Here is a 27,886-nt window from a genome sequence, read left to right as displayed (position 1 = left end):
GTCTGAACCTGAGGATGTGTCTTACAGACCTAGAGGTAGGGGCAGGGATCAGGTTCTGCCCAGAAGCAGGTGGCTTAGATACACATGGGATCCAGCAGCTGGGTCTACTCACAATCAACTGATGTCCATCCAGATGGAACTGGTCCAGGTTTTGACACTAGGCACACAACAGTCTTTAGCCGCTCTTCCTGGGCTCAACTTTCAGCCCTCCTGGGTTCCAGTTAGTCCCTTCTTCCCCACCTCAACAGCAGGGATTTCTGCACCCTCTACCAGAGTGGTAGCATAGCAGGAACTCACATCCACCCTCTCCTATAGGATCCCAGTGCTGGGAACCCTTAGTAACGGTGCTGTACTTTTCGTTACTTTAAGTTAAAAAAAAAAAAGTTCAACTCAACATTGTCAAATCCAAGACCCCAAGAAATGGTAATTTCCCCTCATTAAGAAATATGCTCTTAAACTTAACATTGCCAGAGAAGAGTAGAGATAGCTTTGTAACTATTCTGTGGGTTATAGGTGCATTAAGATGAGAGCCATAGACCTCCTTGTGAAACCAAAATAGATCACAAGCTAAGAAAAGCAGCTGTCGGAATTCTGTTTATATCTAAGAGCAAAAAAGGTAAGCCTGGATGGAATTATCTTTTTTTGCCCCAAAAGACGACATTTCATCATTAATCTCAGGCTTGTCAGGCAGGATAAGCTGCTTTAACATTCCACCACTATTAAGAAGAGCAAACTCTAGCAACTTTTCTTTCTGCAGTTTAGAGAACCAATGAAAAAACAACTTTTTGTCCAGAGAGAACTTCCCCAAGAGATTGTATTTTCCAAGTTCCTTCACTAGAAATGAAAGTGAGATCTTTCTTCATCTGTTCTGGCTGCTTATTCATCACTCAGCCATGATCCAATACAATATCACAAGCATAGTCCCAGAAACAACTGTAATGTCACAGACAATTGTGACTCTGCAGCACAGGAAATAAACAGATGAACTCCTGAAGTACAAAGGTCTTGTTTTAATGCAAACATCGGTTGTAAAATAAGAGAACAGTGAATTAGTGTCATATACAATGAGCTGGCAGAAGAGTCTATAAACAGACCTTTTCCCCATTTTTTCCCCTTGAAGTGTCAGCAGCTTCAAGTGGGTGATTTTTCCCTCTATATTAAAAAAAAACTTTAAAATGTGGTTAAATGACGACTTGGTCTGTGAAGGAGCTTCACAGGCACTCCCAACAGCAAAGGGCAAGTCATTCCTAGAGCCTGATGATTTGGCTTCTCCATGCCAGCCCCGACAGTGGGGCAGAGCCGTAACAAGGAATTTTTGCACCCAAGGCAAGGGCTGCTCCAGGCTCTTTGGCAGCGGGTCCCTCAGTCCCTCTCGGAGGGAAGGACCCGCCGCCAAATTGTCGCCGAAGAATGAATGAAGCGGCGGCGGCAATTCAGCGGCAGGTCCTTCCCTGAGAGGGACCGGGGGACCCATCACCGAATTGCCACTGATCACGGCTTTTTTTTTTTCCCTCCACCCCACCTGGGCGGTAGAGCTGCGCCCCTCCGCTTTGCACACCCGAGGCAAGTGCCTCACTCCCCTTGCCCTTGTTACGGCACTGCAGTGGGGAAAGGAGAAAAGCAAAGGTCTTTCATCACATTGCTCCTGCTCCAACATGGAAGGAAACCTGGGCTCTTCTGCTCAGTTTGGAGACTTTCTGAACTACACACATCCCATTGGCAATAAAGAAACGTGTAAGAAAAAAAATTCAGGGGGAAAAAAATCTCTGTCAACACAACAAAGCGGAATGAGAAGTCTGGACTGCCAAAGAGGGAAAAACAAATTAACAAGCAGCAATTCACTTCTCCTCCAAAGTCCCTCTGCACCAGTTCAGACAGCAGGAAGCTGCAGAAGTGACACTCTGCAATTGAGACAGCAGGGCACACAGGTCTGCAGGCAGACAGAAAAAGCCTGTGGCTAAGCTATCCTTTCACACACCTCTACACAGTGCAGAGGTTCATGCTCTTCTGCCAATAAAGCTGTCAACCAGCAGCACAGGGAGCAACGTTAAGGAAATTGTGCCTATTTGTGAGCAAACAAGATCTTTCTGAGACCAGTATCTTATCCCAGTAGCTACTGGGCTTATAGCAGGATCATCTCTGCTTGGCTCAAAGTGCCTTTTCCTCTCAGGCAGACAGTGGGTGTCCAGAACTGGAGAAGTCAATGGAACTACATAAACTTGGCCTGTTTTGTTTCAACAAGTTCAGGGGCGGGGAGGTTCAGGTTGCAGAGTGGCACCTCTGCAACCAGAAGGCTGCGTTCTAGCAGGATGATCCCTGACATCCAAAGCCGGCAACACTACAGCAGTGCAGACAACTTCCTAGCCTAGAGGGCTCCAGCAAGACAAAACAAAACTACCTACACTCCTGACAGCTTTCTCCCCCTGGCCCCTCCAATCTCCACCTGTGCATAGGTAAACTTACTTCTGCCATCTGGCGTGGCACTGAGCAGGGCTGGAAAATGGTACCCTGGGTGAGCTATCACCTAAGATCAAGAAGCCCGCGATGAGTGTCACAAATCAGAGCGCTCATAGGAGTCAGGAAAAGTGTGAGTAACTACTGAAAGACGTTGTCTGGCTGCCATAACAGGTAGCATTAACAGATGGAGATAAGCAGCAGTCAAAAACATGGGAGACAAAAAGAAAAGGTGCACACACTGGGGAAAAACACGACTATCAGACGGAGAGAGAGTCCTTTAAACTGAGAACCTTAGATGAGATTTGACACACAAGCTTGCAACAGATCTCGCAAGGGGAGAATAAGGAAGACATTGCCCACTCATGTGCAAATACCGCAGAATGGGGAGAGAGGGAGGCAGGGCCTCCCAGAGGATTCAGGGGGCTTGGGGACTTCGGCGGAGGGGGCCACCTGCCGCCGAATTGCTGCCGAAGACCCAGCACTTTGGTGGCAGGTCCCGGGGAGGAAGGACCTCCTGCCACGGGTCTTCAGGTCACTTCAGCAGTGGGTCCCGGAGCGGAAGGACCCCCTGCCGCCGAAGACCCGGAGTGGAAGAAGCTCTGGGGGCCCGGGCCCTGCAAGAGTTTTCCGGGGCCCACGGAGCGAGTGAAGGACCCCGCTCGAGGGGCCCTGAAAAACTCTCGTGGGGGCCTCTGTGGAGCTCAGGGCCTGGGGGAAATTGCCCCACTTGGCCGCCTCCCCCCCCCCAAGGCGGGCGTGGAGAGAGGCAGGTAATGGGAAGCCCGGGAGAATAGCTGGCCGTAATCACCCAAAGAGAGATAGGCAGGAGAAGTAGGTGCCCAGGCAGCATGCAGCTCAGCAACGTAAAAATACAAAGCAGTCCAAGATTCCAAATTGTGAGAAGGGCTAACTTTATAAACACACTTACCTCTCTGCTGGATGCAACACTTGGCCTGACTCCTCTCTCTTTCACTTTCTATCTGCTTTCTAAGAGAAAGAAGGTGGGTGAGGTAATAACTTTTATTGGACCAACTTCTGTCCGAGGAAGAGCTCTGTGTAAGCTCGAAAGCTGGTCTCTCTCACCAACAGAAGTTGGTCCAACAAAAGTGATCACCTCACCCACCGTGTCTCCAATATCCTGGGACCAACATGACCACAACAACACCGCATGTACCAGCTTTCTAAGTCATCTCAACAAGTGAGCACTCACGTGTGTGTTCTCACAAACGCTCTCTCCCGCTCCACCCTTACCTATTTCAATAGCTTCACTGTAACCTCCTTCCTTCCTTTCCTGTCTTTTGAACCCAGCAACATCCATCACTCAGACACACGCATGCCCCCACTCTGTGAAGGCTTATTTTAGTTACAAACCTTCACAGACAGGCACTGTGACAATTTGATAGAGAAGAAGAACACAAGGTTTCTTTTCAAGGCAAGCTGTGCAGCAGGCATTGCCTAACCAAAAGTGTACCTGGAAAACAGAACTGGCTTACTGCTAAATCCACCGGCGCAGACAAAGAGCAATATGTTTATCTCCACCCTTGATTAAAGCCAATGAAAATTATACGGAGGAGGATCCTTGATGGAATGAGACCAGGACTGTTACATAAGCTTCAAAGTGAATTATCAAGTCAAATAAACATTAATGCTCACATTTTCAAACTTGAGTGCTTAAAGTTCGGCACCTAAACTTCCACATAAGTGGTCTAATTTTCAGAGGGGCTGGACACACACAATTTCCTTTGCCTTTCAAAGGGAGCTCTGTGTGTTCAACATCTTTGAAAGTCAGGCCACTATAACAAGGTGTTTAAATGCACACATTTAGGTGTGTGACTTTAAGCATCTATGTTTGAAAAGTTGGGCCTAAACGAACAATGGTTATATTTGGGTACACCTGTCTTCTGAATGAAAAATCCTTTGAATTCCAGTAATTTTCCGACTGTCACACAGTGCAAAAGTGTTGTGTTTACTAGAGGCAGCATTTTACCAGTTACTAAAACAATACTGTACCCCTTCTAGAATGCAAAAAGTACAACAAAATGGAAGGTAACTGAATTGTATGTGTCAAGAATGCACTATATAATTTAGCAGCAGATAGTAACCGAAAAGTGCTCTGATTTTAATAATACCCTTGGAAAAGTACTGTATGGTTGTCTGAACAGTAAGAGGGCATTGGGGCCAGCATGGTGGTTCAACACAGCTACAATTTTGATAGATGCTGTCTTCCTGGATGTGTATATAGTTGGTTATATAGTCTAAACAATCCAGATTTTGACAGTAGCATCTGAATTTACCAAACCAGTTGGATGCAAGGAATTTCTGGATTTGTACTGTGCTAGGCTGTTTATATATAGTTCTCAGCATATGAATCATACATACTGTGCTGGAGCCTTGAATCACACAACAGTCGTCAGTGTCAGGTTTCCTTCAGAGGAATACAAATGCAAAAAGCTACAAAACACACAACAAGATAAGATTATTTTGCACTTCTATGGCTTCTTTTGTTGGAGGATTTCATGGTCTGCAGATGTTAATTAGATCTTACAACCCCCCGGGCGACAAACAATATTTATATCAAAAAATGAGACACAGCACGATAAAGTGACTTGATCAAAGTCCACAGCAAGTCAGTAGCAGAGCCCATAAGAGAACTCAGGAACCCTGACTCCCAAACTCTGCTTTACCAATAAAAAAAGGAAAAGAGACATAAATAAGGTTGTTGTTGGGATAAGAATGACATGACACTGACAACTCCTTCTACCCAATAAATCCCTACCAACCAGACAAAACAAAAAAAGAGGAAATGAATTAAATGTAAACAATCAACACCAAAAATCATACTACAAGCTGAGTTTTTACCTCAAGAAAGGGAGAAAGACCAGAGGCTCCAGGAAATTCACTAGGGGCTTCAATAGTGCTATCGATTTTACATGGAGGCTGATGGGCAGCAACATAAAACAGACAGATATGTTTGTTCCTCCCACCTTTACCCGTTAGGATCTTTCCTTGCCAACATTTTGAAAGAAGCTCATAGTGGGAAACATCACTTGGGTGAAGGAGATTTTTAACTGTGGCAAAAGGGTTAGTTTCCCTCCCGGTTTCCATTATGGCAAGGATATTTTCTCCCCACAAAACACCCCAACTCTGAATGTGCCAGCAAAGAACATGTGTTCTCAAGCGATCCCCGACGTAAGGTCTAAGTACTCTCACCTCCGAGGGAAGCTAGTGCTCAGCAGCTCCTGGGATTGCATCGTAATAACTAGATAAAACAGTACAGTACACACAAGGAAAGGTGTAGAGCAGAGTGGGGATTTTTGGTTGAAATACAAGCAGCCATTCGAAGAGTGTACATTGGTCGATACAATTCACAGAGGTGGTGCGTTAAGGAGGGGCTTGAAGAGGAGTGAGCGAAAGCATGGTATGAGTCTGAAGAGAGTTTCAGACACATGAAGGTGTGAAGATTAGCAGTGGGAGTAGGACGTGAAGGGTGTAGCTGGGGGGCATATATATATTTCATACATATGGAAGAGGCCTTGAAGCTAAGGAGAAGATCTTTTTTTTATTTTTAAGAACAAGCCCCATTATTCCTCATGTTTACCAAAGACACATGCCAGCCATACCTGATATTCTTTGCAGTTGTGATTAAGGCTGGGGGAGCAGCCTGGCAATCAAACCCAAGCCGGATTGTAAAAAGGGAGTCTGGTTGCTTTGTTAAATACCAATGGCCCTATTTGGGCCAGAGTCACCAACTGGTACATTCTTGGCTTGTACGTGGGTCACTTACTCTGATTCTCCCTGCTGCGTTCCCGCCCTCCTGCTGGAGCAGCTGTCAGTGCTTCTCTCCGACCACTGCAGGTGGCTGGCTAAGACATCCCCCGCTTCTCTCAGCTGGACCTCTCTCTGCATGCCAATCATTGCAGCATTCTGCTACGCCCTGATTCAATGTAGGGACTTCTCCAAGTCACGAGGCTCCCATCAGTTCTCTTCAGCACTCCCTCTCTTAGCCTCTCCAAGCCTGTCTGATGACCTCTCCACTCTCCTCAGGCACCTATACACTCACTGCTCTCTACCATACCTCAGCTCCCTACTAGCCATATTATGAGCATGTGGAAGCCCAGCACACACATGTATTTTGAGGGAAAATGGCCAGAGCAGTGTGACAGGCTGAGAAAGAGACGAGAGAAGTTAGTAGCCAGGATGGGGCTAGGGCTGAGGACACAAGTCAGGAGGTTAGAAATAGGGAACAGTTAGAAACCTTATTGTTGGTAACAGGGGAGGAGGAGGAGGAAAGGGCATGGGGGTGGGGAGAAGGGGTCTGCATGCAGTGCATCTTGGGGATGGAGGAAGGGCTGGAGTGAGTGTCACCATAAAGGAGAAGAAGGCGACAGGGAAGAATTTGAGATAGCTTATAGGATTTGTGTTGGTGAACGGGAGGAAGAGTGAATGAAAAGGTGGGGCTGAAACGGAGGAGTGGGGGTAAAATAAAAAAGAAGCAACAGAGACAGTGGGAGGGGAGGGAGGATGAGAAGAAATAATCAGGTAGAGGAGAGGTGAAGTCAAAGCCAAGGGGAGCAATAGCAGAGACTAGGGAGCTGAAAGCAACCAGTGGGGAAAGCTAGGCAATCAGCAAAAACAGACAAGAACAAATTAGCTTCAAAAACACAAGGGGTAACATTACCTACAACCCCACCTCAATGTCATAAAATTAGTCCTTGGTATGTGACATAATCCTCCAACAACTTCCACTTGACCACTCAGCCAGCTTTGCGAGTCAGAAAAAGTTCTACCTATTGACAGCAACATTGCAAACTAGTTTATCATCTACAGAAGAAAGAAAAGTGGTGGGCTTGAATGAAGTCTTCATTCGTGCTTAAGCACTAAGCCACAAATTATTTTAAACAACAGACAGCAGGAGGGTGGAGGCAAAGGGTGCATATCCAAACACAGGGTCCAATACTGCCTTCCTCCACTCAGGCAATGCTCCCATTGAAGTCTGAGTAGGCATGGTAGGTCTGGGCCCACATATCAGGGAAAGGAGGTGCAGCATAAGGATTTAAATTCCCAGAGTTGTTGTGCAGTGAACATATCTTGCACATCATACATGAAAGTGAATCAATATGAACAGATTGCTAAGGAGTTCTGTTGATCCATTGGTGGCTGAGATTAATAACCAAAGGGAATGCTTATTTTGCTGACAGAATGCTTTATGTATCATCAAGCTGTCACCTAGATAAGATCAATTTCCACCACCCCAGAGTCTTTGTTAAATGTATTTGACACATCTCAGCTCTTTTCATCCAATGCCTCCTTAACCAGCTCAAATATAGAAACTGGCTTTCATTAGCCCTGCTCTGTTACTTATTTCAGTACCACTCCATTTAGGAATCTTGCTGTTAATTTGACAGTTGCCTTAATCTACTGTGTTAACCATCAAAATGCTTGGCCAGCAGAAGGTAACCAAACTTCTGATACAATTTCTTCAGCATCAGTAGGATGCTTGCTTCTATCATTAAATGAAGATGTCTGATAAAAGAGATAAGGAGGCTTAACGTTTCAAGTGGCAATAAGCAGCTGAAGTTCAATCAAGTGAACTTATAAACACAAATGAATGAACAATGCAAACGGGGGTATTTCAGATTGCCTTTCAGCATTTGAGATAAGAATTGGACAAATTTATATGTAAATCCAAAAATAGTTTGATTGTTTGGCTTTTCCATGAGGCAAATGCAAGAGATCTCTCTAGATTTTCTCCACATCTAATCAGAATGGAAATCAGTTTTCCATCTTCAACTCTTTTTATGTTGATTTAAAAAAAAAAAAAAAAAGAAGCCGCATTGTACATTTAGCAAAAAGTTTAAAAGAAGTGTTGGGCTAGTATTAATGGGCTTTTTTCTTCCTTCAAATACCTTCCACAGCTTCTGTGACATGGGAGAGAAATTTCTCTGTGAGCTAAAATGAGACAGTGGGTGCTGTTCATTTTGTCAGGGTGCAAAGGAAGAATTTTTCAGACATATGCAGGAAAGAAGGAGATGAAATGCTCAAAGATATTAGCTTAGATTTAAGTCATTCTAAATAGTCATGGCCTTTGTAAATAGGAATTCACCCAAGAATTCAGTCTGCAGAAAGGACTTTACCATTTTCAAACAACTGCTCTGAAAAAAAAATTCAACACCTGCTTCTATCTAGAATGACGGTTTGGTAACAAAGGGTTGCTACACTACAAACTATGAACCCAATATGGCAAACACTCCCTTTTAACCAATCAGTGGAAGTTAGGAACTTAAATACCTTTAAGGTTCAGGGCCTCAGTTCCCCAGAAGCAAATAATTAAGTACAGACTTGCAGAATTCAGTCCTAAACTTGAAAAATATATATATTTTAAAGGGAAAAAAACTGTTCTTCTTTCATCTTAAATGCTTTGTGCAGCATTATGCTGCCTGCTTTTTTTTTTTTTAACTTTTACTATTTAAAAAAAACCAGCAGACTTTCAGAAATGTCACATTTTTAGAATCTTTCAGAACAATTTCAAACAACATTTGAGCATCATAAATGTTTTTGCCTTCCACATCTTGGAAAACATTTACAAGCAGAATATTCCCAACCAATTGGTACTTTTCAGAAAACCTCAGTTCAGGGGTACAACATGAAAATGAAGGTTAATCAGAACATTGACAAAGTGAGGAATTTTATAGTCTGAAGAAAAGGCTTTTAAAAAAAAAAAAACAGAGAAAAACAAAAAAAGTCTTTCATCACCAGTAATTGCTCAATATCAAAACACAACTGACTTCACCAAGGATTTAACTCCCAGCTATTATGTTATGCACATGTAGGCTGCTCAGTAAAGACTGTTCTAGCAACAGGCAGAAATAACTTTTATAACCCCTTAACCTTATATAGAAAATAAAAGCGCTTCTAGCTACATCCCACATCCCAGCAGGTAAAGCTTTTTGCTCATGAAACTCTGTCTTTAACAATGAGGGATAGCTCAGTGGTTTGAGCATTGGCCTGCTAAACCCAGGGTTCTGAGTTCAATCCTTCAGGGGGCCCATTTAGGAATCGGGGGCAAAAATCTGTCTGGGGATTAGGCCTGCTTTGAGCAGGAGGTTAGACTAGATGACCCCCTGAGGTCCCTTCCAACCCTGATATTCTATGTATCTGTGGCTCTCTCCCATGTTTGGGATGGTTGCCCTCTATCTGTAGAGCCTACTGATTGGAGAAAATCCATCCAATCTCAAGAACTCCCTTTAACTCTTTTATTTGTTGATTCATCAAGTATTACATAAATCAGCTCTGATGTCTTTTATGATGAGAAAAGATCATTTCCTATATAGGCGTAATATCTGCAGGAGAGAGATGCAAGTGCAGATGGAAATAAGATATATAAGCTTTCATCTAAAAAATCTCCTGCTGGGTTCATAGCTAATCACAAACAACAACCCTAAAAGCTCTTTTGTGAGTCACCCTTTCTTTTCACAGAAAATATAAGGGCAAATCCAAGTGCAAATCTTCAGTATTCAAACCTTGGGCTGATTACTGGGAGGCATGTGTGCACTCAGTAGGTCCTTCTGTTTCTTTAAATAAGCTCAATAATACTCTTTTTATTTATGGGGTGCCCAAAGTACAAAGGGTGAAATGCAGGATGGCTGCAAAGAAAAGAAAAGAAAAAACAGCTGAAGATAGCAATTCACAAGGGTTCAGTAATAGTACTGTTGATTCTATAAAGACCCACAGCTTTTATTATCCACTGATTCTTTCAGGGGAAAAACTCGCAATTATGAGCTTGTAAGAAAAAGAATATCTGCTTGTCTTATATAAAAGAGGAGCATTCACTGAAAAGGCCTTTTAAAACCAAGGCAGTCCACCAAACATTTCAGATCTGCTTTCAGATAGTTTCCCTCTTGTGTCGCTGAACAGCTGAAGAAGTTGTGCACAATTACACACAAAGTCCTTTTTTAAAAACAACGAAAAGCATTTCAATTGAAAGCCAGGGTCTCTTCATTTCAGCTGCAAGAACAGTACCAGTTTACCCTCTTTTGTTGCACTCCCAGGGTTCAGAATCTACCCCAGCTGCTAAAGGTCCATTGTCTTTATTCCCATTGCTTCTGGGGTCTCCGGAGGACCCTCGAGTTTTAGAAAGCTTATTCTGGTTATGACACAGGAACTGGGATTAAAAGGAAGGGAAAATATACAAATCCTAAACTGTCCCTAAAGTGATCATCTCTTCTGTCGGCGCAATGCTTGGCTACTGAACAAAAGCCATTAGTTTCAGCATCTGTCCCTTCACACATCTAACCCTGCCCAATGTGTCCACTGGAAAGGAACAGTCTCCCTCACCTCCTCAACACACACCTTCAGCCCCTACCTCTCATGGACAACAGAAAACTAGCCCCCTTTACCATACGCACATACACACAAAACTGAGCACCATTTGGAAAGTAAAGAGAGCTAAGGGTTGCTAGAGCTACTTAAACAGATGAGATGTAAAGATACACAAAAAGGATTTGGATTTTAAATGTCTCCTTGCTAAACAATGCTGCTTCCTTCACTGCCAAAGACTGCAAAGAGGACTTCAAAAACTCCCTCCCCCCTTTTAAAAAGAAATTCCCCCTTTTCTCTTTTAGACTGTACACACACCATCCATCCCCTTTCCTTCCTGCCAGATTTTAATCTGTGGCAGTGAGAGAGAAGGGGGGCTGTTCTTCCCCCACATACACCCACGTGCTGGCACTCCAGAACCACAAACCCAGGGGGTAAAACCCGCTCTCCTTGATCTCAGTAACAGCGGCATGTGACGGAAAGCAGCATGTGCAGCAGCCGGGGCAGCGCTCTGCCTTTCCTACTGACTGCAGGACACCAGGAGAGCAGCATGGAAACTCCAGATCATACAGCACAAAGCTGCTGCCCACTTGCTCCGACAAAAACAGCCGCTTCCTAGGAGGTGGAGCAGCTCCCTCCAGCCCTGGCATCTCGGGAGAGGGGGAGGATGGGGAGAGGTATCTGCGGGGTGTCAGGCTCGCTCTCTAGCCCTGGCATGGATGGGGGGTTAGTTCCCTCCAGACGAGAGAGGGGGCGGGGGCAGCTCCGTCCGGGAAGCCCCCGGGACAGCGCGCTCCCTGGGGAGCGGGGGCTGCAGGGCTCCAGCCCCTTACCTGGCAGACTCTTGTGCGCCGTGTTGCCCATCACTCCGCGCGGCGGGGGGCGGACGGTCTGCGGGCCCGGGGCTGCGCTGCGCTCCGAAGGGCCATTTGCCGGGGGCTGGGAGCGTCTCCTGCCGTGCCCGGGCTCCGCTCAGCGAGGCTCCCCACACCGCAGCCCGAGCCGCACTGAGCCAGCCTCGGCAGCCAGCAGCTCCCCGAGCTCCCCGCGGCCGGGCCGCCTCCAGGGGGCTGGGCGCGGGCTCAGAGCCCGCCCTGGCGGGGCGGAGCCGGCGGCTGCGGGAGCCCGGCCCTGGCGCTCCGTGGGGGCTGCAGAGCAAGACACTAGGGGAAGCTCCAGGGCGCTGCGGGGTGGCAGAGGGCGCAGGCTGCGGGCGGATTGCGCCTCTGAACCAGCTAATGAGCGGGGAGGCTGGGAAGCGCCTGCTGGGCGGTGGGGCGGTGCTGCCCCCACTAACGCACACTGGGCCTGCTAGGCCGGCCAGGCAAACGGGGGCCTGCCCTTTTGAGCCTGCATGGGGAGGGTGAGCCTATCCATCAGGGTACGGACAGCCGCTGACAAGGACTCCGCCGTTCTGTTATGAGAAGGGGGCCCCACCCGTTGGAGAGCCTACAGGGTGTATGCAAGACCCTCCACTACCGGTAGAAATGCAATATAAAAAACCCCCAGAACCTACAAAATTATTCCCTGGCAGGGAGAGGGCTCAGCTTACAGGCTGAAGGAGGAGACCACTCTCTTTACCTTTCTGCTTTAGAAAAATCAATCACTATCATTTTTTACCAGGCTCAGAGCATGCTAATGCTTCAAGCTTTGTTCTCAGAACAGATAGTTACCACTAAAAACTTTCTTTAAAAAGTTTCATTTGGGGAACATGGTCCAGTGGTTAAAAGGGAGACTTGAGCTCTGTTCTTTTGCTGTATGACTGCTCTGTGACTCAGCAAAAACAAGGAGTCCTTGGGGCACCTTAGAAACCAACACATTTATGTGGGCATAAGCTTTCATGGGCTAAAACCTAATTCAGCAGATGCAGATCCATGCGTCTGATGAAGTGGGTTTTAGCTCACAAAAGCTTATGCCCACATAAATGTGTTGGTCTCTAAGGTGCCCCAAGGACTGTGTTATTTTTGCTGATACAGACTAACACAGCTACCACTCTGAAATCTGTGACTCAGTTTTCCCACTTGAGAACCAAGGACAATAACACTCCCCGCAGCACAGAGGTTTTGTTTTGATAAATTCAGTAATAGTTGTGGGGCACACAGCTATTATGATAATGAAGGCCATAGAAGCAGTCAGTTGGAAGTGCAGCATTCACAATATTATAATTGTGATTTTTACATTTTTCTGTCTGAAATAGAACGGCAAATTTAGAACAGCCATAAGACAAGTTGTCTATAGGTGTTACGGTTCTGCAGAAAATGTGAACTGAGCATAACCTATAAAGAGATGTCTGAGCCCACAAAGTTTGGAACAGTAATTTGAGGTGTTAATTCAGATCACCAGTGATAAATCATGATAATTTAGATATCATAATTGTTAACCATTTCATTCCTCATGTAAGAAGGAAGAGAGAGAATTACAGATCTGCACCATCTACTATGAGTGATGTCTTACATTGGTGCCACAAGACAGTTGCGGTTGGGAGATATCACCACTTATTCTTGTCCTCTCTATCAAGGAGGCAAGCCCAAAGAACACTGGGTACATTGATGCCTCAGGGGTGCTGGAACAATTTGTATAGTGAGGATGCTGAGAGCCATTGAACCAAACTGTAAACCTTGTATATGATGCAAATCACTTCAAGCCAGGGGGTGCTGCAGCACCCCTAGTTCTAAAGAGCATACACAATCATATTTTGAACGTCTATGCAACCTACAGCCATACTAATCTAATTTGTGAGACAAGAGTGGCGCTTGTGACGGCAGAGCTTAGACCAAATACCACCAGGCAAGATAAACCTATTGGGTCAGATTTTTCATCTCATGTACACAGGTAAAAATCTAGAGCAATTGCAATGAAATGACTCTGGATTTACACTGGCCCACCTGAGAGCAGAGTCTTGTCCACTGTGTAAAAGCTGAAATGACAGTCTAAATGCTAAGGCCTGTAGAACTTGGTCAAGTAAGGCTGAGGATAGCAGAGGGGGCAAAAAGATCTAATTCCCAGTATTATGCCATGATACAGATTTGTTACAAAAGGCCTTATCAAATGAGACACCAGCAGCTGTTCTCAAAAGAGCCTGCACCCATCTGCTGTCTTCTTGGGTTAGCATATGTTGTACCACTGGCTTGGTTGCCCTGAGCTGCAAAGACATACGCAGAAATTGTCAAAGGACACGAGTGCACTCACCGAAGCATGTTCCCCTTCAAGGGGAAGGAGGAGGAAAAGTTCAGTCATGTTATCTACACTGAGAGAAAGTCTTCGTATCACTAGAGAACACTGAAGGTGAGGCTTCGACTAATGCAAACAACTCCCCCAGCAAGAAGAGGCACTTATTATTTTAGGACTTAACAGCCTCAGATTGCAAGGAGAGCTGTAGAGGGGCTATTCTGCAACTGGGTTTCTTCCACTGCACGTAGGCTGTAGCGACACCTCGGCTATGCTTTCAAACACGTCTACTGTGCACTCTCCCCCTAGGGGCACCAGGTGGAGAGACGGCTCCTTGTTCCTCCTTCCCCACCCTTACACAGGGACATGGGAAATCCTTTCTACAGACTGTCCCAAACCACCCAAAAACAGATACAAATAGAGTAAAGTAAAATGGAAATCTACATCCTAGTGACACTGAGGCAGCTCAGGGAACGCAATCGTTTCCTAAATTTAATATTTTGTTAAAACAACAGCTTCACCCAATATGATATAACTAGCATGAGAAATGCCCAAGGAATGTGATTTCTCCCCCTCTCCTAAAGTACCCAAAAGCAACCACAGTGGGCAAGTGCAAGAGAACCAGAAACTGACATGGATTAATTTGGAAACAGAAAGTGAAATTGAGCAGTCCAGGCTCATTTTCCAAGCTTGGAGAAAAGTGAAAAGGAAACCAACTGTCTGAATAGTGAAAAACTATTAAGAGCTCAAGAGAATTTTAAAAATCTTCCAGCTTCAGCAACTGGAGGAGTTATTGATAACACATTTCAAGAATATTTTTTGTTAGCCAGATGATTATCTTGACAGAGAACTCTCCTATAGCTTTTCCACACAAACACATACCCTGACAGCAGGACAGAATGAAACTGAAGTTATGAATTTACTGCACACTAAGCCCAGACCCGCTTCCATCCACACACAAATCAGTCTGAGTCAGGTCAGAAAGCACCCAGGACCTTGGTCCTAGGACCCTGGTCAGCACCAAGCCCTGTTATTTTTCTGGGGGGACACTGCTCAAGCTGCAGAGCAGTGTCAAGAGGTCTGAGTAGTGCAAAGAAACAGCTGGGCCATCACAAAGTGTCTTATTATCCGTGTGCACACACAAGAATTTTTATTAGATACCTTGGGCTGTATTTGGCTTTTAAGCCACAGGGTGACAATCAGGAGATGGGAATAATTTATTAGGAACAACTAAATCTCCATTGATTGACACCAAACTGATATATGGTATCAAATGACCCACATGCGGTCTGTTAATCCCCTTGGGAGGAGGGGGGTTGGGGATGAAAGGTGCTATGTAAATGTATACATTATTGTTATCACGCCGCAGTCTTACACTTCTAACAGGTGGCAGTAAATAATTACAGGCTAATCTCTTTTGATAACAGCCAGGTGAAGCGTTGACAATTTGTAGACCATTTCTGTTTTGGGGACAGAACCTGCAGTGCTTGAGAGGAATCATTTCTTCCTGGTTTGGATCATCATGTGCATTAGCCATCAAACCTTCCCTTTCCATAAAACAGAACCATCAGGCAGATACACAGATATTCTGGCTGCTGTGGGGCAAGCCTCCTGTTTATTCTTGTGCTGCTGCATATGGTCAGAATCAATTCCCTTTTACTCTGCTGAACTCCCTTCTCACTTAGTCACATCTTCTTGCTCCTCCCTCTTTTCTGGTCTCCTAAACACTTGTCTTCAAAATTTCAGGGAGACCAGACACCTCTCACTCTGGGATTTAGGGGTGTATCACACTCCTGGCCTCATGAGCTTCCTACCCATCTTGAAATCAGATTCAGTAGTCACCCTGTTGGCTTTCAAACTGTCCATGGAGTCTTTCCAACCCACTCCTCTCTAACCTTGCTTTCCCCCCGGTCCACTGACTCACTCCAGCCTTGGTCTCCTACCCCTTCACTCTACATTTTGGGTTGCAGATAGAAGAGTCAATCCCTCTGATTGGAACTCTGTCCTGCCAAGCCACTTCTCTCTCTTTAAAGCTTCCTTTCCTGCCGGTAGTTTAGGAGTGGCAATCTGAGCAGCATCTGTGCATGAAAGATGCTCTATAAACATAAACCAATCTAGTGTACACTTCCACAGCCCTGCCAGGCATTCAGGAATGGAGATGCTAACTTGGGCGCCGCACTATCTGAAACGGCATAGAAATGGCGGAATAATATTCTCTGAGATACGAGGCAGTAGGGACATACTTCATCTCCGGGAACAAATATACTTAAGTCAGAATACACTATTACAGTATTATAGAACTCATTCCTCTTCTAGTGTAAACACACACAGAGAGAGAAAGGCTTTCTTCTGCAGCACTCTGGCTGATGATAGATATGTTTACAAATATAGATTACACTCTTACTGCACCCGGAGCTTTCTTCCCCATAAACTGGGTAAACAGACTGATTCTGTCTTGGCAGAGGGAGGGTCATTAGAGAAGGGATTCTACCATTTGATTTAAGTGTCAAAGGAAAGATAAAGCAAAAGCATCTTCACTCATCTTGCAACTTTGTTGGCAATGGCTCAAACCTGAGACAAAGACAGGGGTTCAAGTAGTGGGAATAATTCTGCTCAAACAATTTATACAGATACTCCCCCCACAGAGAGAAGAGACTGGGTCTTAGGCCACCGGTCTCCAAGAACCAATGGGCTGAGAGCATTGAGAATAGCAGCTGCTAGTTACGGCAGAGCAAACCGTAAAAGCTGTTTCTCCACTTCCCATAGTATACAATTAAGAGGTATTTGTTTAGGAAGGATTCATGTACATCATGGCCTCAGTCGCTGCACAGAGCTATCCTACCACCCGCACATTCCAAATGCTGAAAGCAGTTACCTTCCTCCCCTACTCCTAAGTGCTATCACAGGACACTTACAGGTCATGCAAAGAAAATTTAAAAAAAAAAAAAAATCAAGGGAAGCAGGAGCTTCCAGTGCAACAGTAGGAAAACCTACACCATCCAAAGAACTTCTTGAACTGGCCTTGACTGCTGAGCAATTGAAGCTGTTTCCTGCCTGGAATCCCTATGGCCTCCAGGAGATTTGGCGATGGTGGGGCTTTTTTTGTTTATTTCATGTCCCTGAGAGTGCACCTCTGTCTTCTGGGTGGTTAGGGCAGGATGCAGGAGTGGCCACAAAGCTCTGACACACATCCCTAAGCCACCCTCATCTGAATATGGAAGTGCAGCCCACCGTGATGAGAGATCCCTGCCAGCAATGTTCTGATTTGAGCAGACTGATTCTGTTTTGATGGAGCAATGCCTATTTGCACAGGCCACACCCAGGGCCGCCCAGAGGGGGGGAAGTGGGGCAATTTGCCCCAGGCTCTGGCCCCTGCAGAGGCCCCCACGAGAATATAGTATTCTGTAGTATTGCAGCTTTTTTTTATGGAAGGGGCCCCCCAAATTGCTTTGCCCCAGGCCCCCTGAATCCTCTGGGCAGCCCTGGCCACACCCCTATATTTCAAAGGAGGGCAGCTGCAACATGCTCTATTTGATACAATACAGGGGAGACTCTAGGACTCCTGGCAAGTTGCCTGCAAAACCCTCAGCTGGGAAAAGTTTGGGCCTTATAGATGAAAGGGTTCACATGAAAGGGGACAAGGAAATAGCAAAATAATACAGCTTAACAGTACATTTAACAGAGTACAGTGCCGCTCATACCAGCCCTATCCCAAAAGGACTTGCAGGGTGAAATAATACATTTACAGAGATAAATGTTAAATAAATGCAGAGGGAGAGATTAGGTGCAGAGGAGAAGGTGCTTGTACCAGCAGTGGTGAGGCTGTGTGGAAATGCAGAGCAGAGGGTGGAGCTAGCTGAGCAAAGGCAGTAGGGGAGAGAGACAATGAAAGCATCATTTGAAGGGAAGGCCCAGGTGTGTTTGATTTCAAGTTTGGTTTTGTAATACATTTGAACCTCTTTAGAAGGATCAGTACCTGCCTCACTGAGAGCAAATGGAAATGCATTGCCTTGGGTTATTCTCTCCCCTCCTACCGAGACATTTTAGATGCAAGAGAGAGGCGCTCACAATGACTTAACACAGGATTTGAACCCACATTTCCAAAGGCAACAAGCTGATCCATCATTATCCTAAGATTTTTATTTTGAAATTACAGGCAAATACTCTTTCCGGGAGGGGGGCGGGGGGCCGGATTTTTCAACACCATTTGGAAAACAGACACGGGCAAGTCCCCTTATTGTTAATGGGATGTCACCAACATCTATTTGTCCTCAGCACCGCTATCAACACATAAATCTGCAAGCACTCTTTAGCATCGGCCCAAGAAAGCATTTAAAAGAAAGCATATGTAACTCAGCATTCACTAGATGCATAACATGTCCTCCCTTTTCTTTTTAAACCAAATGTTGCCCATGTAATTCTAACACAAAGGAATAGGTTGTAGGCTGTGTTATCAGATGAGTCATCATTTTCTGTGACAATACAATATGATTTGGATAATTCTTGGCACGCCTGTATGGATTATAAATTATATCCTGTACATCCAGACTTTTGGTACAGTGGTCCAATGGCTGAAGCAGGGAGCTAGAAAGTCAGGTCTTCTGGGTTCTCAGCCACTACCTTGTTACGTAACCTTAGAAAGTCACTTAACTGCTCTCTGACTCATTTTCCTCCTCTGCAAAATAACGATAATGCATCCCTACATCTCACAGGAGGGTTGTAAGACATCTTTAGTTAATGTTTGTAAAAGGGCTTTGATATCCTTGAATGAAAGATGTTACATAAGTGCAAAATTATTATTTTAAAATGTGAAAGAAAGATAGACACACTGTTCCTTCATCTGACTGATCACAGTCATCTTCCATGCAATAGGCTAATGAAAATTCCCAGAACACAGATCTTGCCTGGGTCACATACCAGACTCAGGTTAATTCAAAGTAATGGATAATGGTCAGAAATATTGGGAGTGGCAGGCAATGAGAGGGGAGAGCTTCAAAGTATGATCCTTGTCAGTAATTTCTGATTAATATTGACACAAGGGGGACTAAAAGTGCTCGATTCATTTTCCATAGGACAACTGAACAGCCATCAGACTGGAACAGTTTTTTATCACAATTGTTTGGGATGGATCAAAGCAGCAACCCATAGCTGAACACCTGTAAATCCAGTTGCCAATCCCCTAAACCACACAACTCCCTGTGTTTTTGTTAAATATGAACAGACCCATATTTGGTAAAGGGCCCTCAGCCAGTGATAAGACCTGACACTCATTTCAAAAGCTACCACCTGTCCTTTGGTTAGCTGCATTTTTAATGAAACCATGAAGCTTGGTTCTGTGTGTCTAAAAGCAATGAACATGCCGGTGTTAGAATATGGCAGCCTCTGTCCGTGCATTCCAGGAAGATGGGTTCATGGGATGCAAATGCCCAGGGAGGAATTCTGGTATCATAAGAAATCCCCACAGATGGTGAAATAGGAGCAGAGGAAATTTAAAAACCAGGATCTATATTTGCTGGCACAAGGGTGTCTTCCAAAAGCGATGACTGCCTGCCAAGAGGAATCTGCTGTAATTGGAACACAGCTGGGATGGATAATTGGTCAACCCTGGAACTGACTACAAATGGGCTTTTTCCCAAACACCAGCAAGGAGGGGGAGGCTGCTCCTGTAGAATGTAGTTAAACAGGCTGTCAGAAGTGGCCTCAGAGCCCTTGTGGGGGTTGGGGAAAGGGAACCAGAAAGATATTCAAACATCACAAGACTTCCTATGCTTTGAGATCTCTCAATTGTTATTTGTTTCTGTGCCCAGGGCAGTGTTTACAAGGGGCATTTAAAATACACTAAACTAAAAATACTTTACATCTTAGGGACCGAGTACGCAGAGGGAAAAAAAACAAAAACAAAAAAAAGACCCATGGCAGCGATTCTCAGAGCCTGGGTCCACTGACTCGTGCTCCAGCGCTTAACATAGCAGTGTAGACGCTGGAGTGTAACCTGGGCTCTGAGATCCTCCCACCTTGCCAAGTTTCAGAGCTCAGGCCCGAACATCCACATGGCTATTTTTAGCTAGGCAGCGCAAGCCCCACAAGCCAGAGTCAGTTGACCTAGCCTGTGAGACTTGCTGCCGCTGGTCTTTTTTTTTTTTTTTTTTTTGCGATCTGCTCAGTCCACTAAATGTTAAAAATTAAAATAGGTAGTGGGGAGGCTGAATGGGATGGGGATACAGAGACTTGAAACTCTAGATCACAAGTTCAAATCCATCCAGGGTCAACTGTGGTCAGAGGTGGGTCCCATCTGATGGCTCTTAGATGATTTACATGCAGTGAGTTCAGTTCTGAGTGGACAAGTGTCCACATCACACTTGGCACAAATTGTCATCCTTGCTTGTAGTCTAAGCAGAGAGCCATGGACTGGAGGGGCCAAGAGCTAGTCCCTAGTAGTGGTCTGTCTAGGTCAGGGGCATAGAAAGCTTACATGCTCGCTGGTGGCTGTGCCTGTTGTGTAGCTCTACAGAAGACTGGCAATCTATGAACGCAAAACGTTCGTAAGCACTAAATTCATGGTGGAAAAATCCATGTGGGGCTGCCAGCACTTCTATGCAAGCTTAATTTAAAAACCAAATTCTTTGTTCTTACAACCTTGTGTTCTCCATTAAAAGCATCAAACACAAACTGGGAGAGCGATGACTCAAAGCTGCACCACGCATCTCAAGAGCTCTGGATAAATATCTCAAACCACTTGACTGCAGTTCTCGTGGTTACCATGATTTCATAGGGCGCCTTAGACACACGAGTTTCTATTGAACCTACAAAGTATTCGCCCCCTCTGTCCCGGCATGCAGTTGATTAGGATAGGAACTGAGAGCTCAAGGCCTAGGTCTCTACTTCACTGTCAGCTGCCAGTGGAGAATGGATTAATCATGATGCTTGCTGTGGATTCTCAGGGCAACCCACAGGGATTTTGAAAAGAATAAAAATCTGTGCATGGGCAGGGGCAGGTTCTGATCTTTATTTACCATACCAGGTGTAATCCTGGATTGAAGTGAGATGGACCAACCAAGTTGCAGGGCACCCCAAATATCTGCACACAGACATAATTCCACGCAGGGATTTCTCTCTCCTGGGTGGAAGAAGGTGGTAGTGTCAGCGTTTTCTACAGCAGCCGCCTTTGTCCACTGGAGAGGGCCTTCTGGGAGCTGGGATCCAAGTTATCTCCCACTGATGCCATGGAGGGTGCCCCCTGGGGCTGCATTAACTCTTTTGCAGTGGACCTTCCATAGAGGGGAGCCAGAGGAAACCCCTCTGTCTCCAACAGAGAGAGAGACCCCTCTCAGGGGAGTTCTCAGGTTTTCACCCCTGGCCCCTTCCTCTGATTTGAGCCTAGGAGAGGGCGATCCAGACAGTGGTTTCTTTGGTTGCTGGGAAGGATAGCAAGTATGGACAGTGGAGTCTTTCTGTGCACAGACACTTCAGTTGTGCCATTAGGGCTTTGTAATGACTTTCATCGGACCTACCTGTGTAGCTCACGAGTGCTGGGCTGTACAAACTGCTTTGCACAGCCAGGAGCAATTACCTTCTGAAGATGGGGGAAGGGACAAATGGGTGGTAGTGTATTCATAGAATCATAGAAGATTACGGTTGTAAGGGACCTCAGAAGGTCATCTAGTCCAACCCCCTGCTCAAAGCAGGACCAACCCCAACTAAATCATCCCAGCCAGGGCTTTGTGAAGCCGGGCCTTAAAAACGTCTCGGGATGGAGATTCCACCGCCTCCCTAAGTAACCCATTCCAGTGCTTCACCACCCTCCTAGTGAAATATTTTTTCCTAATATCCAACCAAGACCTCCCCCATTGCAACTTGAGACCATTGCTCTTTGGTCTGTCATCTCCCACCACTGAGAATACCCTAGCTCCATCCTCTTTGGAACCCTCCTTCAGGTAGTTGAAGGCTGCTATCAAATCCCCGCTCACTCGTCTCTTCTGAAGACTAAATAAGCCCAGTTCCCTCAGCCTCTCCTCATAAATCATGTGCCCCAGCCCCCTAATAATTTTCGTTGCCCTCCGCTGGACTCTCTCCAATTTGTCCACATCCTTTCTGTAGTGGGGGACCCAAAACTGGATGCAATACTCCAGATGTGTATTGAAAAATTCAGGTAGTCAAAATTGTTAATGTTACATTGGCATCCTGCGAACCAGCCAGCCCCAAAATAGAGCCAACACAATACACATCCTGCCCAAACTAGCAACATTCATCGTATGCAAACTAGGGTTACCAACTTTCTAGTCACACAAACCCGAACACCCTAGCCCCGCCCCTTCCCTGGGCCCCCGCCTCCTGCTCACTACATTCCCCCTCCCTCAGTGGTTCACTCTCACTCACTTTCACTGGGCTGGGGCAGGGGGTTGGGGTGCAGAAGGGGATGAGGGCTTTAACTGAGGGTGCTGGCTCTGGGGTGGGACCAGAAACGAGGGCTTCAGGGTATGGGAGGGGGCTCCAGGCTGGGGTAGGGAGTTGGGGTGCATGAGGGGGTACTGGCTCTGGACTTGGGCCAGTGATGAGGGGTTTGGGGTGCAGGATGGGGCTACAAGTTGGGAGGTGGAGCTGAGGGATTCAGAGTGTAGGAGGGGGCTGTGGGTTGAGGGAGGGGGTTGAAGTGCAGGAGGGGGTGAGGGCTCTGGGGTGGGGTGGGGCCGGGGAATCCGGGGATGAGGGGTTCAGGGTATGGGAGGGGGCTATGGGCTAGGGCAGGAGGTTGGGGTGCAGGAGGGGGCTCCAGGTTTAGGGGGGCTCAAGGCTGGGGTAGGGGGTCAGGGTACAGGAGAGACTACAGGCTCTGGGCTGGGGCCAGGGATGAGGGCTCTAGAGTGCAGCATGGGGCTTCAGGTTTCAGGGGGGGCTCAGGGCTGGAGCAGGGGATTGGGGCTCCGGGTCGGGGCACAGGCTTAGCTCAGGTGGCTCCCAGTCAGCGGGGCTAAGGCCGGCTAGTCCCCATCTGTCCTGGCACTGCGCTGTGCCCCAGAAGTGGCCAGCAGGTCCGGCTCCTAGGCGGGCAGGGGCCAGGAGGCTCCATGTGCCATTCTCGCTCGCAGGCACCGCCCCCCCCCCCAGCTCCTTTTGGCCTGTTTATGGCCAGTAGGAGTGCGGAGCCAGTGCTCGGGGCGGGGGTAGCATGCGGAACCCTGTGCCCCCACCCCCACCCCCACCTAGGAGCTGGACCTGCCAGCCACTTCTGGGGCAGAGCGTGGTGCCAGGACAGGTAGGGGACTAGCCTGCCTTAGATCCGCACCACCACCGACCGGACTTCGAACAGCCTGGTTAACGGTGCTGACTGGAGATGTCAGGGTCCCTCTTCGACCAGGTGTTCTGGTTGAAAACCGGACACCTGATCACCCTAATGCAAACCTCCCTCCCATGCTCTGAGCTAATGATGTCTGACTCTGTCTCACATCATAGCTAGCCTAGGGCCTGATCCTTTGAGCCCTTACTCATGTGAGTAGCCCTTACCTAAAGAGTCCAATAGGCTCTAGGGGAACTCAGGTGAGTAAGGATTTCCAGAAACAGGTCTTTAGGCTTTCAACTCCTCAGGACATGGATTGTGGCTATTCTCTTTGTAAAGCACCATGTACAATCATAGCACTAGGTATAAATGTTAAATTATTTCTTCCAGAGATTGTCCTTCCAGTGTTTCAACACCCAGCCCCAACCATACGTGTGGCATGCTACCACCCTTACCACAGACCAGACAAATTCAAGTGATAAAGGATCCAGTCTGCATTGTTCTTCTCAGAGCACATAGCATAAGACATGATTTATAGATTTTTATATATATACACACATGACCATTTATTCATCCTCTTAGCAAACAGTCCAGGAAAGCGTGGCTTAAACATTTCTGAATTGTGCAATTCTCTGCTCAGACAATCAATCCTTAGCTGACAGCCTTCAAGGAAAGACATCATGTTGCAGGAATGCTGTAGAAGCTGTCGCAAATACTGTTCCCTTTGTTGAGAATAGCATCTTTGCCTTGGATTTTTTTTCCCTTCCCCTTTTAATTTCATGAAACAGGGCCCAGTTCCAGAAAGCAACCAGAACGTCGTTAGATTTTGCTTGTACTTTACTGGAAGGCTGAGAAACCAGATTTTAAAAATGTGCTCAGTGGGAGTTTGGTGGGACGAATTCTATCTCATAGCTCAATATTTTTTAGAGATAGAGAAACAGCTCTGTTGCATATGGTGGATGCTTTTTCTTTTTAAGCACGTAGCTTACGTAGTTCCAGCTTTCCTTGCAGTTAAAGAAGCAAGGTAGCTGGTTTTAATTCAAATATTTCTGCAAGAGGCTGCACAGTTCAGCCTTTTCCAGAACGGTTTGCACAGAAATTCATAGGCATTTATCCAAAATTTGTGCCGAATGAGAAATAAACAGGTTTGTTGCTTTAAAGAATTGCTTACGTGAGCTCTTTGGGGCAGGGGCTGTCTTTTTGTTCTGAGCTTATACAGTGCCGAGCATAATGGGGTCCTGGTCAGTGGCTCCGAGGCGCTATCCCAATACAGATAAAGAATAGTAAGAATAATGCCTTGTGCAAAACATGGCTATTATTGGACCAAGTTAATCCTGCTGGCTTTAATACTGCTATTCTAGAGATGAACATGGCCCATTCTATTTAAAGACATTGTACAAGTGCTGGACCTGATTCATCTTCATGCTGTTTTTAAAAGGGGTTGGTTGCAGACTTGGAGTGATCCTGGATTTACATGGGTATGAGAACAGTATCAGGGCTAGGGTCTCCACTCCTTACAAACGCTTGTACAACTCTCAGGGCCCCAGTTAGCGTTGCCTTTCATGACCTTTGTGCTTGCTAGTCTGGGCCAAAGGGGCCTAGGGCAGATCTAAGCCTGCCTGGCCCCAGGAATGCCTCCTAGTTCAGCTGGATCCTCTGCTAGGTGCAGAAGCAGCTCCTCCCCCGCCCCTCAGTGGTGATCCAGCAGCCTTCCAATGGCCAATAAGGGCCACTACAACAGAGGAGCAAGTTGGGCTGCCTTAGCATGCACCAGGGTCAAATTGGCCCCTGGCAGCTTTTGAATGAGGTCAGTTCAATCTGCCTCCCCTCTGTCCTTTTGCTAGCACCTGTAATAGCACAGGGACAAATCTGGCTCTCAGGGCTGGCCAACACTGCGAATTTACATTAGCGTAGCTCCATCTCTCAAGAGTGTGAAAAACTCTTAATAAGAGATCTAGCTATGCAGCCTAACCCCCGGTTTGGACAGTGCTAGGTTGTCGGAAGAATTCTCTCACTGACCTCATTACTGCCTCTTCGGGAGGTGGATTACCAGCACCAATGGGAGAGCCCCATACCCTGATTCTGCTCTCAGTTATACCAGTGAAAATCAGGAGGGATAGCTCAGTGGTTTGAGCACTGGCCTGCTAAACCCAGGATTGTGAGTTCAATCCTTGAGGGGGCCACTTAGGGATCTGGGGCAAAATCAGTACTTGGTCCTGCTAGTGAAGGCAGGGGGCTGGACTCGATCACCTTTCAGGGTCCCTTCCAGCGCTATGGGATAGGTATATCTCCATATTTAATTCAATAACTGAAGTTAATGAGGTTACACTAGTGTAACTATTTGGCCTGTAGGCTTCACCTGAAGTCCCAATTCTTTGGAGTAGCACAAGTAGTTGCTATGGAGACCTTTCCCCGGCAGAGGGTGATGACTTTAGGTAAGAAAGCAGCAGGTAGGGAGCAGTAAGAAAACATTCCTAATGAAAAAAGATCCTGTTTTCTTGCAAATGATCTTATTAACAGAACAAAGAGAGGGGGAAGGGGTGACAAAACAATTAAAATCTGCTGCACTGGCGGAATTATCTCTACATTAATATTGTCTGTTTTCCATAAAGCATCAGCAATTCTTTAAAAACCTATTGTGTCAGGTTTGTTTTTAGCAGCTAATATTAAAATCTTCCCCAGCGAGACATGGGCCTAACTTGCTATATCAGCTGTTAAATACAGGATATGTAAAAAACAAAACCACCACCCCCACTCCTCCAAGACTCAGCAACTTAAGGATGGAGATAACAGCCTTGCATCTGTGGAAGACGGTCTTAAAGAGCCCCTGTCCTATAGCTTAGGCTTCTGAAGCTGCTGAAAATTGCTTATGTTGGTCAAAATTTCCTTTCCAGTCCACAACGCAGCACGCTTATGCACAGAGATACGTACTGTGGGTATGTCTACACTGCAGCTGGGAGCATGCCTTCCAGCTCAGGCAGACTCGCTCATGCTAGCTCTCCCTGAGCTAGCGCACTAAAAATAGCAGCATGGCCATAGTGGTGGCACAGGATAGCAGCCCGACCTCCTGGGGGCGCTGAGCCACTGCCTGTGCCACTATGGCTGGCCACACTGCTATTTTTCGTGCAGTAGTTCAATCAGAGCTAATGCGTCTGACTACTCGGGCTGGGAGGTATGCTTCCAGCTACCATGTAAACATACCCTGGGTCATATTCTTCCCTGGAATCAGTGGGATAATCTGGTTAAAAATCCATGGCATGATGCAGCCCTTTGCCAATACCCCTTGGTGACACAACCCTTTGTTCTGCTTGAGTCAATAGGGGCTCCGAAATCAACCAAGTGGTAAATTCCTGCCACTCTGCTCTCACAGGTAACCCTTCTGCCAGGTGTTGTCAGCAGCAACAAGGGCCAGGTACAATGTGGGGGAGGTTCCTCTTTATAATTGCAAAACAACCAGCTCCAGAAACTTGGGAAAACTAGATACCTCCCCTGGGCTCCTGCAATAGGCAATACTTCCCAACTCACAAACACTGAGTCTGCGTAGAAAACATGAAGGTCAGAATAATAAGGAAGGGTAGATGGGTGATGAATGGGTGGAGAGGGAATGCTGGTAATTGTATTTACTGAACTCAGTGACCTTCCTCATCATTATTTACCTACCTTTTGATTTTTTAACAGGCAGTTCTGGAGAGGCCTTCTGATTCTGCCACTGACTCACTCTTTGACCAAAGGCAAGTCCCTTTGGGCTAGATTCCAATCTCATCTACACCAGTCTAAATCCAAGCAGAGGAGAATGGTAATCAGCCAGGCCATTTATGCAGTGGTTGGTGCACTGTAGGATAGCACTGAGAGGACTATTTGCACAGATTGCATTCTGCCTATAGTGGGTTATATCCACATGGACACTCAATTAAGCTTGTACCAGCTGGGATCCTATTCCTACAAGGGTAATCTCCATTCATTGTTGCCCAGTTGACAATCAGTTCATTGCAGGGGTCACTTGCACCAGTTCAGGGAGATCAATCAGCGTTCACTCTGGAAAATTTTCCTAGTGTAGGCAATAGCTAAGATAAGAATCTGGCTCCCTATTCTTCTGTAAAATGGGGACAGTGATCCATATCCTGCTTTGAGAAGCTATTTGTACAACTGAAAAGCATTGATACAGGTAACATATTATTAGGATGTTGAGATGTTTAGAAAACTGTCTCATTTGCAGAAAACACCAACTGCAAAAGTATGTCTAGAAATGAAAACCGTTTGATAAACAGTGTCAAATATACACCCCCAAATTAGGTCTGGCTTTAAATAATTTTTTAAAAAGGAGGGGCTGTTACAGAACATTTTGTTCTTTACTTTATAATTTCAACAAGTACAGCCTTCTGTTTGGAATTTAACCCTTCACCCAACCACAGGATCATTGTGCTAGTGCAGGAGAACGTGACGTGAAATTACCAGAAACTGAGCAGTTGAGTTACACTGTCCAAGCCCTGTGAAGCATGAACTGTAAACAAATAGCATAAAAGGTAAGAACTAAGTTAGAGGCCAAAATTTTTCAGTGACTTGTGATCCTGGATGCCTCATTTTTTTTTTGACACTTGACATTAAGGGGGCTGATTTTCAGAAGATGAATGTTCAGCACTTTCTGAAGCTCAAGCCAAGGCATCTCAAGCT

At 46.1% G+C, this 27,886-nt stretch overlaps 1 protein-coding gene across 10 annotated transcripts in view; it reads right to left on the bottom strand.

The window, feature by feature from the left end:
• Positions 1-27,886, bottom strand: part of NEURL1B (neuralized E3 ubiquitin protein ligase 1B) — a 260,932-nt gene that overhangs the window by 38,582 nt on the left and 194,464 nt on the right. Inside the window, exon 1 of one of the 10 annotated variants that reach the window (XM_039484280.1) lies at positions 11,607-12,068. The exons of the other annotated variants lie outside the window; for them this stretch is intronic. Within the exon in view, the coding sequence (XP_039340214.1) occupies positions 11,607-11,637 (31 nt within the window). The 5' untranslated portion in view covers positions 11,638-12,068. Of the gene's footprint in view, positions 1-11,606; positions 12,069-27,886 lie in introns of those variants that run through there. 10 annotated transcript variants of the gene reach the window in all.

Source organism: Mauremys reevesii, linkage group 8, assembly GCF_016161935.1.
Source record: "Mauremys reevesii isolate NIE-2019 linkage group 8, ASM1616193v1, whole genome shotgun sequence".
NCBI lineage: Eukaryota > Metazoa > Chordata > Testudines > Geoemydidae > Mauremys > Mauremys reevesii.
This window is presented reverse-complemented; position numbering and strand designations above follow the sequence as displayed.